This window comes from Rhinopithecus bieti, unplaced genomic scaffold, assembly GCF_001698545.2.
Source record: "Rhinopithecus bieti isolate Rb0 unplaced genomic scaffold, ASM169854v2 scaffold_35950, whole genome shotgun sequence".
NCBI lineage: Eukaryota > Metazoa > Chordata > Mammalia > Primates > Cercopithecidae > Rhinopithecus > Rhinopithecus bieti.
The window spans coordinates 636839-649821 of NW_016815506.1; the positions used below are offsets into that span (position 1 = coordinate 636839).

Consider the following 12983-nt stretch of genomic DNA (forward strand, 5'->3'; position numbering starts at 1 on the left):
GGCCGGGCGCGGTGGCTCAAGCCTGTAATCCCAGCACTTTGGGAGGCCGAGGCGGGCGGATCACGAGGTCAGGAGATCGAGACCATCCTGGCTAACACGGTGAAACCCCGTCTCTACTAAAAAAATACAAAAAACTAGCCGGGCGAGGTGGCGGGCGCCTGTAGTCCCAGCTACTCGGGAGGCTGAGGCAGGAGACTGGCATAAACCCGGGAGGCGGAGCTTGCAGTGAGCTGAGATCTGGCCACTGCACTCCAGCCCGGGTGGCAGAGCGAGACTCCGTCTCAAAAAACAAACAAACAAACAAAAAAAACCACTAAGTTTTCAGTGCTAGGCAAGTAAGACTACCTTCTAAGGAGGGAGCTCACCAGCTAAGGAAGCACACATACAGGGTCCAGTAGATCTGAACATAGTTGGGAGGGGGAAAGAAAAGGACAAGAGGAAAAGCAGAGAAGAGGAGTTGTTGGAAATTTACAATTCTTTTATTCAGTGCACATAACTACCAGTAATAATGATTCCAAATCTGTGAGTACAAAATGCACAGGTCCGGCCGGGTGCGATGGCTCACGCCTGGAATCCCAGCATTTTGGGAGGCCGAGGAGGGTAGATCACCTGAGGTCAGGAGTTCGAGATGAGCCTGGCCAACACGGCGAAACCCCATCTCTACTAAAAATATAAAAATTAGCCAGGCGTGGTAGCGGGTGCCTGTAATCCCAGCTACTCAGAAAGCTGAGGCAGGGAGAACCGCTTGAACTCGGGAGGCGGAGGTTGCAGTGAGCTGAGATCGTGCCATCGCACTCCAGCCTGGGCGACACAGCAAGACTCCAACTGAAAACACACACACACACACACACACAAATGCATAGATCCATAATACATTACGTGTACAGGATGATGCTTTAATGCAGAGGTCCCCAAATCCCCAGATGGACCAGTACCAGACTGTGGCCTATTAGGAACTGGGTCGTACAAAAGGAGGTGAGCAGGAAACAAGCAAGCACTGAGGCCTGAGCTCCATCTCCTGTCAGATCATCAGCAGCATTTGATTCTCACAGAAGCATGAACCCTATTGTGAACCGCACATGCGAAGGATCTAGGTTGCCCACTCCCTATGAGAATCTAATGCCTGATGATCTGAGGTGGAAGAGTTTCATCCCAAAACCATCCCCTCACCCACCATCTGTAGAAAACTATCTTTCACAAAAGGCTGGGGACTGCTGCTTTTATGTTTCCAAAGTGCTTTCACATAAATTATTATTATTATTTTGAGACAGAGTCTCACTCTGTCACCTAGGCTGGAGTGCAATGGTGCGATCTTGGCTCACTGCAGCCTCCGCTTCCCAAGTCCAAGTGATTCTCCTACCTCAGCCTCCAGAGTAGCTGGGATTACAGGCGCCTATCACCATGGCCGGCTAATTTTTGTATTTTTAGTAGAGACGGGGTTTCACTCTGTTGGCCAGGCTGGTCTCAAACTCCTGACCTCAGGTGATACACCTGCCTCAGCCTCCCAAAATGCTGGGATTACAGGTGTGAGCCACTGCACCCGGCCCACATAAATTATTATTTTTATTATTATTTTTTGAGACAGGGTCTTGTTCTATTGCCCAGGCTGGAGTACAGTGGCATGATCATAGCTCACTACAGCCTTGCCTTCCCAGGCTCCAGCAATCCTCCCACCTTAGTCTCCCAAATAGCTGGGACCACAGGCACACACCAGCACACCTGGCTAATTTTTGTATCTTTGGTAGAGACGGGGTTTGGACACGTTGCCCAGGCTGGTCTTTAACTCCTGGACAGGCTCCAGCAATCCTCCAACCTCAACCTCCCAAAGTGCTGGGATTACAGACACCAGCCACTGCACCCATCCATAAATGTACACATTTAAACAAGTCAAGTAACCCTGCTGTAGTTTTTCTGTTTCTTCAACTGTCAAGTAGAGAAAAATGAGACCTGCCTCATATATTAATATAATGTATATATAATATATAGAAGTATTATATATATTTTATATAGATATATATATATATTTTTTTGAGACAGAGTGTTGCTCTGTCGCTAGGCTGGAGTACAGTGGCAGGAACTCAGCTTACTGCAACCTCTGCCTCCAGGGTTTAAGCGATTCTCCTGCCTCAGCCTCCCAAGTAGCTGGGACTACAGGTGTGCGTCATCATGCCGAGCTAGTTTTTGTATTTTTAGTAGAGATGGGGTTACACCATGTTGGCCAGGATGGTCTTGATCTCCTGACCTTGTGATCTGCCCGCCTGGGCCTCCCAAAGTGCTGGGATTACAGGTGTGAGCCACCATGCCTGGCTTATTTTTTTTTTTTTTTTTTTTTTGAGATGGAGTCTTGCTCTGTCGCCCAGGATAGAGTGCAGTGATGCGATCTCCTCAGCTCATGCCAACCTCCACCTCCCAGGTTCAAACAATTCTCCTGCCTCAGCCTCCTGAGTAGCCAGGATCACAGACACGTGTCACCATGCCAGGCTAAGTTTTATACTTTAGTAGAGATGGGGTTTCAACATGTTGGCTGGGCTGGTCTCAGACTGGCCTCATGTAATCCGCCACCTTTGGCCTCCCAAAGTGCTGGGGTTACAGGCGTAAGCCACTGTGCCCGGCCTAATATAAGGTGTCTATATGTGTGTATGTGTATACACGTATACACACACGCACACCCCTTATACATACTGTCCTGCAAATCAAATGAAATAAATATGAAAGGAGGCTGGACGCAGTGGCTCACACCCGTAATCCCAGCACTTTGGGAGGCCGAGGTGGGTGGATCACTTGAGTCCAAGAGTTTGAGACCAGCCTGGGCAACATAGTGAAACCTTGTCTCTACAAAAAAAACAAAAATTAGCCGGGCATGGTGGCATGAGTGCCTGTAGTCCTGGCTTGTGAGGAGGCTGAAGCAGGAAGATCAACTGAGCCCAGGAGGCAGAGATTGCAGTGAGCAGAGATCGCAGCACTGCACATCGGCCTGGGTGACAGAGTGAGACCCTGTCTCAAAAATAAATAAATAAATAAATAAATATGAAAGGATACTGAATACTGTTATCCTAAAGTAAGATTATTTGTAGCAACAGAATACAAAATAAGTCCAGGTGCAGTGGCTCATGCCTGTAATCCTAGCACTTTGGGAGGCCGAGGTGGACCGATCACCTGAGGTCAGGGTTGTTTTTTTTGGGGGGGAACTGTGGGGAGACAGAGTCTCACTCTGTTGCCCAGGCTGGAGTGCAACGGCGCAATCTCAGCTCACTGCAACCTCCGCCTCCCGGGTTCAAGCAATTCTCCTGCCTCAGCTTCCCAAGTAGCTGGGACTACAGGCGCACACAGCCATGCCCAGCTAATTTTTTATATTTTTAGTAGAGACGGGGTTTCACCGTGTTGCCCAGGCTGGTCTCGAACTCTTGAGCTCAGGCAATCTGCCGGCCTCGGCCTCCCAAAGTACTAGGATTACAGGCGTGTGCCACCGTGCCAGGCTGAGGTCAGGGGTTTGAGACCAGCCTGGCAACATGGTGAAACCCCATTTCTACTAAAAATACAAAAAATTAGCCAGGCATGGTGGCAGGTGTCTGTAATCCCAGCTATTCAGGAGGCTGAGGCAGGAGAATTGCTTGAATCCAGGAAAAGGAGGTTGCAGTGAGCTGAGATTGTGCCACTGCACTCCAGCCTGGGTGATAAGAGTGAGACTCCGTCTCAAAAAAATATACATAACGCAAAATAAATTTAGAATACTGAGAGTCGGAGAGGAAATGCTTGAAAGAAGCTTGTTCCTTCTTTTTACTAGAAGGTAGGCCTAGCCACAGGTCGATCAGCTGGACGTGCAAGGTAGTAACACTGCATCACTCACATTCTCTACCACTAGTCCACTCCATTCTTATTTGGGGCAAAACTATCAGCCAACGACACTATCAGCCTCTTGCCCTATTGTGAGACTCTAAAACCCCTCTATAGAAAAGGATAACACTATCACGGGCCAGTCACTAAGAACAGTGGCCTCATTAACAGCCCCACTTGCTATTAGGTGAAATGAAGTTTCTGAATAGAGAAGCAGTCTGTCAATCCCTCAAGCAAAACGCCCTCACCCCTCCTGGCTTTCTGCTCTGCCTCTGGCCCCCTCCTCCCCACCCCCCAATTTCCCAAAGTCCTGAGTTAGGGAAGGCCTTCCAGTGTGTGGTGTGTGAAACCTGTCAGAGAGCCAGGCTGCAAACCAAGCGCACGGATGTGAAGAATGTGAGATTCCTTCATGGAAGGCTGGGAGGGGGTGAGGAGCAGGGAAGGAATGAGACGACAAGGCTGCCAAAGACAAGGCATGGGAGAGGAGCCAGCTATGGCGCTTGGAGGGCGGGGGTTTAGGTTCCACCGCCCCTGCCCAGGCTGGCCCCCGGAATGCTCCCTTCCTCCCCTTCTGGCCCGTCAATCATTGCCCATTTAAACATCACGCTGTTCCCCCAGGTCCGCGGCTGCCGGTCCTCCAGCTAGCTCCGGCCGCCTCCCGCACTTCTCAAAGCTCCCCTATTCCAACGGACCTTCCCCAACAGCCCAATCTCCAGGGCCCCCTTCTCACCTCCCGACTCCTCGCCAGTGCTGCTTCCCTGCCCACATTTTTATCTCTACCACCATCCCTCCTTCTGAACCCCAGTATTTCAGCCCCCCGCCCCAATACCCCTGGGACATCACCTCCTCCCCTCCCACACCCTCTTTTAGGTGGAAGATCGCGCAGGCGCAGTACGCACCGCCCTGGAAGCGGCCTGGAGTCTCCGCAACCTGACCCAGTCGGAGCTGAGGCAGCAGCGGCCACAGCAGTGCCCTGGTGCCGGGTCCTAGCCTCTCCCGGGTAGGGAAGGGAAAGGGGAAGGAGGGGAAAGAAGACTCCGACCACTCGTCGCCTTCTCAGACGGATCCTTTGCCCCGCCCACCGCTGCTACGCAACCCGGCGGAAGCTCGTCACCAAACCCCGCCTCTTTGTTTAACTCAGCCCCTACACTACCAGCCACGAGCGGCCTACCAGGAGGGACGAAGGCTGGCCAGGCCTCCGCTCTAGACCGGAAGTCTAGTCTAGAGTCTCTATAGGCCCAGCCAGGACTGTACAGTCATTTGGGAGGGCGAACTCTGTGTTCTTCCCGGCAAGAACGTGTGGGCCTGGCCGGCCACGCTTCGCTTTGGAGGGGTGCAGGTGACTTGTGTCTTAGAGCTGACGCAGATTGGTGCGAGATCATTGCGGAGAGGCAGACCTGCAGCGTGACCTGCTGCGGGTCCGGCCCCTCTCCCTTTTCCAGAGACCTCGTCAGCATCCTATAGAGCTTCGTAACAAGGCGGCCGCGGGGTGGGGAGTGAGGGAGTCTGACCACAAAGCTTAGATCTGGGGTGCTCAATGGGTTGTCTGCCTCTCTCCCAGGCGCTCTCCTGCTGTATCCACAATGGCTCCTCCAACACTTGTGGAGTTCCCTGAAACACCTAAGAGGAAGGAAGGAAGGGAGAAAAAATTTCCGTCTTCCTGAGTTGGGGTTTGATTTCCTTAGCTTACAACACCGTGGTGTTGGGGATGTGGGCAGTAGAGAATCTGGGATCCAAGGGAAGTCAATGTGGAGCCTAAAGAGCTCCATGAGAAGATAGGGGATTAATTAAGCAAACCAAGGCATTACAATTACATGACTTCCTAGGCTAATCTGGTATTAAATAGTATGGTATTTATTGTGGACATTGGCTAAGTAAATGCTAATGCACATTAATACACGCATATACACACACATATCTTTATGTAATTTGTTTATACACAACAATACAGAGCTAGCTACCTTTTGTGGACAATTTAACAGGTCCCGAAAGGAACTAAAGTTTCAGGCCTCCTTTCTGCCGTCCTCTAGAGGGACTCTGCGATCAAGTAAGATACGAGTAGTATGAGCCGGGCGCGGTGGCTCAAGCCTGTAATCCCAGCACTTTGGGAGGCCGAGACGGGTGGATCACGAGGTCAGGAAATCGAGACCATCCTGGCTAACACGGTGAAACCCCGTCTCTACTAAAATACAAAAAACTAGCCAGGCGATGTGGCGGGCGCCTGTAGTCCCAGTTACTCGGGAGGCTGAGGCAGGAGAATGGCGTGAACCCGGGAGGCGGAGCTTGCAGTGAGCTGGGATCCGACCACTGCACTCCAGCCTGGGCGACAGAGCGAGACTTAGTCTCAAAAAAAAAAAAAAAAAAAAATAGTAGTATGGCCGGGCGCGGTGGTTCACGCCTTTAATCCCAACACTTTGGGAGGCCGAGGCGGGTGGATCACGAGGTCAGGAGTTTGAGACCAGGCTGGCCAACATGGTGAAACCCCGTCTCTACTAAAAATACAAAAAAAGTAGCCGGGCGTAGTGGCGGGCGCCTGTAATCCCAGCTACTAGGGAGACTAACACAGGAGAATCGCTTGAACCCGGGAGGCAGAGGTTGCAGTGAGCCAAGATCGCACCACTGCACTCCAGCCTGGGAGACAGAGCAAGACTCCTTTGCGGGCAGGTGCAAGGGCTCACGCCTGTAATCCTAGCACTTTGGCAGGACGAGGTGGGCGGATCGCTTGAGGAGCCTGAGACCAGCCTGGGAAACATGACGAAACTCTGTCTCTACAAAAAAAAAAAAAAAAAAAAAAAAAAAAAAATACAAAAATACAAAAATTAGCCGAGGATAGTAGTGTGAACCTGTAGTACCAGCTACTACGGAGGCTGTGGTGGGAGGATCGCTTGAGCCAGGGAGGCAAAGGTTGCAGTGAGCCAAGATTGCACCACTACACTCCAACCTGGGTTACACAGCGAGACCCTGTTTCAAAAAAAAAAAAAAGAGGGACTAACAAATGTTTCTCTCTATGCCTCAGGTTCCATCTCTTCCAAGAAGGGTGAGCCTGCCTTTTGTCTCTGGTATAAATGCCACTTTTCCCAGAGACCTTGACCAAGCTGGATAGTGCCTTAAAGATGAGAACCCCAAATCAGGAACAAAGATAAGGGTTAGAGCAATAAAAAGGGAGGAAACCGTGTGTGCCTACTGTGTGCAAGGCACTTTTTAAAATATAACTTCCGTTTTTTCGTAAGATGGAATTACATATTTTTTGTCTTTGTTTTCCCTTTTTGTGGAGAATGGGGTCTCGCTATATTTCCTAGGCAGGTCTGGAACTCCTGGACTCATGCTATCCTCCAGCCTATGCCTCCCTACCTGCTGGGATTACAGGCGTGAACCACCGCGCCTAGCGGAATTGGAATTACATATGTTTAAATAGTCGAGAAAGGAAGTGAAGCATTGAGCCAGGATTCAAACTTTTGTCCGCCAGATTCCGAAACCCTTGCTCCTTTTCCCATTGTGTCACTCTTAGAGCCTAAGAAACGTCTTAGAGCCTAAGTGCATTCTCCTCAGCCAAGTTAAGAAAAATTAGGGCCCTGTGCGCCCTCTAGTGGTGGATCTTTCCCCCTGCAGAGCCAACTATCTCCAAGGTTCCTTTAATACCTGAAATTCACCCCCTTCGCGGCGCACGAGTCTCTGATCCCGATTGGCTGGGCAGGGCAGGCGGCGGGACGCAGGGCGCGCCCGGGCGGTGCTGATTGGCCGGAGGAAGCCAGCCGGGGGAAACTTCCGGGAATGGCCGCACTCCCGCGTTCCACCAGGCAGCATCCGGCGGCCGCGCAGCCTGCGGCTCCCCCTGCGGGCTGCTCAGCGGCGTGCACAGTCCTGCCGGCTGGCTGGGTGGGTGGTGGGCGGCGGGCAGGGGAGGGCATGGAGCGAGTCCCGGGTTGTCGAGATGAGGGTTCGGGAAGGTCTGGCCAGTAGGATTCTACTCCCTGGCTCTGCACCGGGTTCCCTACTCCTGTCTCCGTCGGCTCCGCCACTTCAGGGCTTGAGACTAAAAGAGCATCCCGGCAGGGGGCCTTCCAGCCCCAAAGCAGCCTGTCCAGAGACCCCCAAATTCTGATCTTGAAGTTGGAGGCCTCCAGGGATGTTCTTTTTAAATCTTTTAGAAGCGTTAGAGGGGTTGAGGCTGCCTGACCCTGGCCTAATGGGGTAGGTAGGCCTTGGGAAGTGGAGCATGGGGGCAAATGATTCAAGCATTAAGCCTTCATCTTTTATTCCCCATCCAGTGGGGTGACGAGGCTCGGGCAGCATGACGACGGAGACCTTTGTGAAGGATATCAAACCTGGGCTCAAGAATCTGAACCTCATCTTCATTGTGCTGGAGACAGGTGTCTATACTGGGGTGGCGGGTTGGCGGGATTGGGGTGGGGGGCAGGAGGGGAAGAACGCTGTCTGCTTTATTAACTTGCTATGGGGATGGCAAGGCAAGCTGCAAGACACTCCTCACTCCCAATCTCTCTCTTCGACCCTGGGACAGAAAGTTGCAGTCAGGTATAGGGTAGCTAGAACTCTTGCCAGATCTAGACCTCCTGTGCCACAGGCCTCTTTCCACTCAGGGCCCTCTCCATGGTGCTGGCCCCTGAACTCCACCTCCACCCCACCACCACCCCTTCCACAATCCCAACCCCTTATGCCCCAGGGATTTGGCCTTTCCCCTGCTTGTACACCTTTTCCCTCATTCCACCAATATCTTATCCTTCTGACAGCTACCACCCCATTTATTTGACCATCCTCCCACCTCGATTTATCTGTTCTGTTCAGGCCGAGTGACCAAGACAAAGGACGGGCATGAGGTTCGGACCTGCAAAGTGGCGGACAAAACAGGCAGCATCAATATCTCTGTCTGGGATGATGTCGGCAATCTGATCCAGCCTGGGGACATTATCCGGCTCACCAAAGGGTAAGCCAGCTGGTGACTTCTGGCCTTCCAAAGGCAACAACAATCAAGATGGGGTTAACAGTCCCTATAACACTTCTGAGTACTCTGAATTTTGCTTTTTATGGTCCCGTAGGTACGCTTCAGTTTTCAAAGGTTGTCTGACACTATATACTGGCCGTGGGGGTGATCTGCAGAAGATTGGAGAGTAAGTGCTGTCTTGGGGATTGGGACCAAGAAGCACCAGGGCAAAGGGGTTTGCAAGGAGGCAGCATAGGGTGTGTACTCCAAACCTTATTTCTGGACTTTCTCTGTTGTTGTTGTTTTTCTTGAGAAACAGTCTCTGTCGCCCAGGCTGGAGTGCAGTGGCATGATCCCGGCTCACGGTAGCCTTGACCTCCCAGGGTCAGGTGATCCTCCCACATCAGCCTCCCAAGTAGCTGAGACTACAGGCGTGCTTCACCACACCCAGCTAATTTTTTTGTATTTTTTATAGAGACGGGGTTTCGCCATGTTGCCCAGGCTGGTCCCAAACTCATGGGCTAAAGCGATCCTCCCGCTTCAGCCTCCCAAAGTGCTATGATTACAGATGTGAGTGATCACGTCCAACCTATCGGCACTTTTCTGAGGCCTCCAGCAGTGGCTCAGAGGATGAATCCAAGGCTTTAGCTACTTTCTCCCCTTGCAGATTCTGTATGGTTTATTCTGAGGTTCCTAACTTCAGTGAGCCAAATCCAGAGTACAGCACCCAGCAGGCACCCAACAAGGCGGTGAGTCCTGTGGCACAATGGTGGGAAAGGAGGGCAGATCAAGACAAGAAGCATGGGAGGGAGCAGGATCTGAATACGTAATCTGTGCTTTCAGGTGCAGAATGACAGCAACTCTTCAGCTTCCCAGCCTACCACTGGACCCTCTGCTGCTTCTCCAGGTAAATCTGTTCCCTTCCATCCACTGGTCCTCCTAACTCTCCCACTCTGCTCAGCCTAGAAAGATGCATTTCCCTCATTCCTTTTCCAAAGCTCTCTTTTCTCAGTATATCCTCCTTCACCCAATTCTCCCAGACCCCTCTTTTTTTTTTTTTTTTTTTGAGACTAAGTCTCGCTCTTGTCAACCAGGCTGGAGTGCAATGGCGCAATCTCAGCTTACTGCAACCTCCGCCTCAAGTGATTCTCCTGCCTCAGCCTCCCAAGTAGCTGTGATTACAGGCACCTGCCACCATGCGCGGCTAATTTTTTTTTTTAAGACAGAGTCTATGTCACCCAGGCTGGAGTGCAATTACGTGACCTTGGCTCACTGCAACCTCCGCCTCCCGGGTTCAAGCAATTCTCCTGCCTCAGCCTCCTGAGTAGCTGGGATTACAGGCACCTGCCATCATGCCTGGCTAATTTTTGTAGAGACAGGGTTTCACCATGATGGCCAGGCTGGTTTTGAACTCCTGACCTCAGGTGACCTGCCCGCCTCGGCCTCCCAAAGTGCTGGGATTACATGCGTGAGCACCACACCCAGCCATGGGCTGCAGATATCTTAGTCCAGTGAAGCAGCAGGGTTCAGCAGAGATATGGTTTAAGAACCACTGGGTTGGCCAGGCGCAGTGGCTCACGCCTGTAATCCCAGCACTTTGGGAGGCCAAGGCAGGCAGATCACCTGAGGTCAGGAGTTCAAGACCAGCCATGGCCAACGTGGCGAAACCCCATCTCTATTAAAAATACAAAAATTAGCCAGATGTTGTGGCAGGAGCCTGTAATCCCAGCTACTTGGGAGGCTGAGGCAGGAGAATGGCTTGAACCTGGGAAGCGGAGGTTGCAGTGAGCTGAGATCATGCCACTGCACTCCAGCCTGGGCAACAGTGAGACTGTTTCTCAAAAAAAAAAAAAAAAAAAGAACCACTAGGCTATAACTTCCATGCTATTTAGGGTTCATAGTGCCCTACTGCATGCAAGAAGCAAGCCTATGCCTTCATGTAACAAATGTTTCTAGAGCACCTTCTATTTGCCACAGAATAAAACACTACCTTTAGGGGCTTGTGGTTTATACAGGAGAGAGGTAATGATTATAATATGCCATGGTTAAGTTCAATGATAGTGGTATGTCCAGAATTATGAGAGCTCAAAGAAATCATCCCACACACCTGGCTTCAGTCAAACATTGAAAATTTAAGCCAGATGCAGTGGTACACACCCATCGTCCTAGCTACTTGGGAGGCTGAGGCAGGAGCATTGCTTGAGCAAGGAGTTTGAGGCTGCAGTGAGCTATGATCACACCACTGCACTCCAGCCTGGGTGACAAACTGAGACCTCATCTCTAAAACAGTAAAATTTAAAATAAAATTTATATACACAAAAATGTGACTTGTTATTATCTTTGGTGGGTAAGATTATGTGTAATAATGTTTTCACTTATGCTTATCTGTATTTTCCAAAATGAACATTATCATTATGGTACACACATACACACCTTTTTTTTTTAAGTGCCTCATATTTTAACGCAGAGATTTCAGGCCCTTCCCCTTGCCATGCTTCTTCAGTTTTATAATCACTTTTGGTAAAAGGGCTTTTGTTGTTGTTGTTGTTTAATTCAGATGGAGTCTCGCACTGTCGCCAGGGCTGGAGTGCAATGGTGCAATCTTGGCTCACTGCAACCTCGCCTCCCAGGTTTAGGTGACTCTCCTGCCTCAGCCTCCTGAGTAGCTGGGATTACAGGCGCCCGCCACCACACCCAGCTAATTTTTTGTATTTTCAGTAGAGACGGGGTTTCACTATGTTGGCCAGGCTGGTCTCGAATGCCTGACCGTGTGATCCACCCACCTCGGCCTCTCAAAGTACTGAGATTACAGGCGTGAGCCACTGCGCCTGGCCCAGTAAAGGGGCATTTTTGTCAGAGATCCTTGAGCCTAGAACTAAACAGCTAATTCTAGGTCTGATTCCCAATAATAGTGAGATAAATACAAGAGAAAAATATCATACCGAGGTTCATGTAGCAACTTCCCAAATGATCATGTGAGTCTTCTCTGGAGCTTCGTTCATATTTACAGCCCACAGTCTTTTGCATTTGGTCCAATTGGCATTAAGACCGCAGTTGTGCATGGTGAAGACTGTGCCACTCTTTGGGGGATGCAGGCAGGCCTTGAGATGGACCCCTCTCCTATGTTAACTAATTCCTTTGTTTCTTCTCCTCCCACAACTAGCCTCTGAGAGCCAGAATGGGAATGGACTGAGTGCCCCAACAGGTCCTGGTGGTGGCCCACATCCCCCTCATACTCCCTCCCACCCGCCCAGCACCCGAATCACTCGAAGCCAGCCCAACCACACACCTGCAGGCCCACCTGGCCCTTCCAGCAACCCTGTTAGTAACGGCAAAGAAACCCGGAGGAGCAGCAAAAGATAGCATGACATTCTTTCTTCCTGCCACCACCACATCCCAAGTGTCTCCTGGAGAGCAAGATAGCCTTCCACTGGCTGGCTGGTGTAGCAGTATTTTAGCCACTGAACTTCAGTGGAGGGGTGGTGAGCAGTGTTCTTATCCACCCTAATCTCATACTCCCTCATTGTCCAGCTGAACTAGCTGTCCCCTGGGAGTCAGGACCCTCTGCCTGCTCTCTTTCCTCTTTAGAAATGGCAGTTACTGGCTGGGCGCGGTGGCTCACGCCTGTAATCCCAGCACTTTGGGAGGCCGAGGTGGGTGGATCACCTGAGGTCGGGAGTTCGAGACCAGCCTGACCAACATGGAGAAACCCCATCTCTACTAAAGGTACAAAATTAGCCAGGCGTGGTGGTGCATGCCTGTAATCCCAGCTACTCGGGAGGCTGAGGCAGGAGACTTGCTTGAACCCAGGAGGCGGAGGTTATGGTGAGCCGAAATTGCACCATTGCACTCCAGCCTGGGCGACAAGAGAGAAATTCCCATCTCAAAAAAAAAAGAAAAAAAGAATCCAGGCTTAGCCTCCAGGTGTCCAGAAAGAAAGAAATGGCAGTTACCATCTGTTTCTTCTGTATGAGACATGGGAGTCTAACTGAAATCTCTCCTTCCTAATAAATGTTACCATTCTACTCTGTGTTGGACTCCTTTGCTTTTTGTGGGAAAAGGAAGAGGTTAGCAACTAGGCATTTGGGAAGGTGGGGTGTCTCTAGAAGGTGGAAGGAAGATAGGTTACAGGTAAGGAGGCCCAGGCAAAGCAGACCTGCCCCTTTAAGGTAGTGTCCCTCCCCTACCCCCTCCCTGCAGGTGACCCTTG

The 12983-nt window shown here is 51.0% G+C and overlaps 1 protein-coding gene across 2 annotated transcripts; it reads left to right on the plus strand.

Moving 5' to 3' along the window:
* The first annotated feature begins 4973 nt into the window (after positions 1–4973).
* On the plus strand, positions 4974–12803 carry NABP2 (nucleic acid binding protein 2). Of its 2 annotated transcripts, none has more exons than XM_017853262.1 (7): positions 4974–5173; positions 8103–8204; positions 8638–8776; positions 8889–8960; positions 9441–9522; positions 9617–9680; positions 11937–12803. In XM_017853262.1, the coding sequence occupies exons 2-7, from the start codon at positions 8126–8128 to the stop codon at positions 12134–12136; spliced, it is 636 nt and encodes a 211-aa protein (XP_017708751.1). In that variant the 5' UTR covers positions 4974–5173; positions 8103–8125; the 3' UTR covers positions 12137–12803. The 2 variants fall into 2 exon arrangements, with proteins under 2 accessions (XP_017708751.1, XP_017708750.1); XM_017853261.1 differs by lacking the exon at positions 4974–5173 and adding an exon at positions 7595–7710.
* The last annotated feature ends 180 nt before the right edge of the window (positions 12804–12983 follow it).

Bases quoted from the DNA above. Each gene is read 5' to 3' on its own strand.
- NABP2 (XM_017853262.1), top strand. From the start codon at position 8,126: ATGACGACGGAGACCTTTGTGAAGGATATCAAACCTGGGCTCAAGAAT. The intron at 8,205-8,637 runs GTGTCTATACTG...TGTTCTGTTCAG, and splicing joins CTTCATTGTGCTGGAGACAG to GCCGAGTGACCAAGACAAAG. The intron at 8,777-8,888 runs GTAAGCCAGCTG...ATGGTCCCGTAG, and splicing joins ATTATCCGGCTCACCAAAGG to GTACGCTTCAGTTTTCAAAG.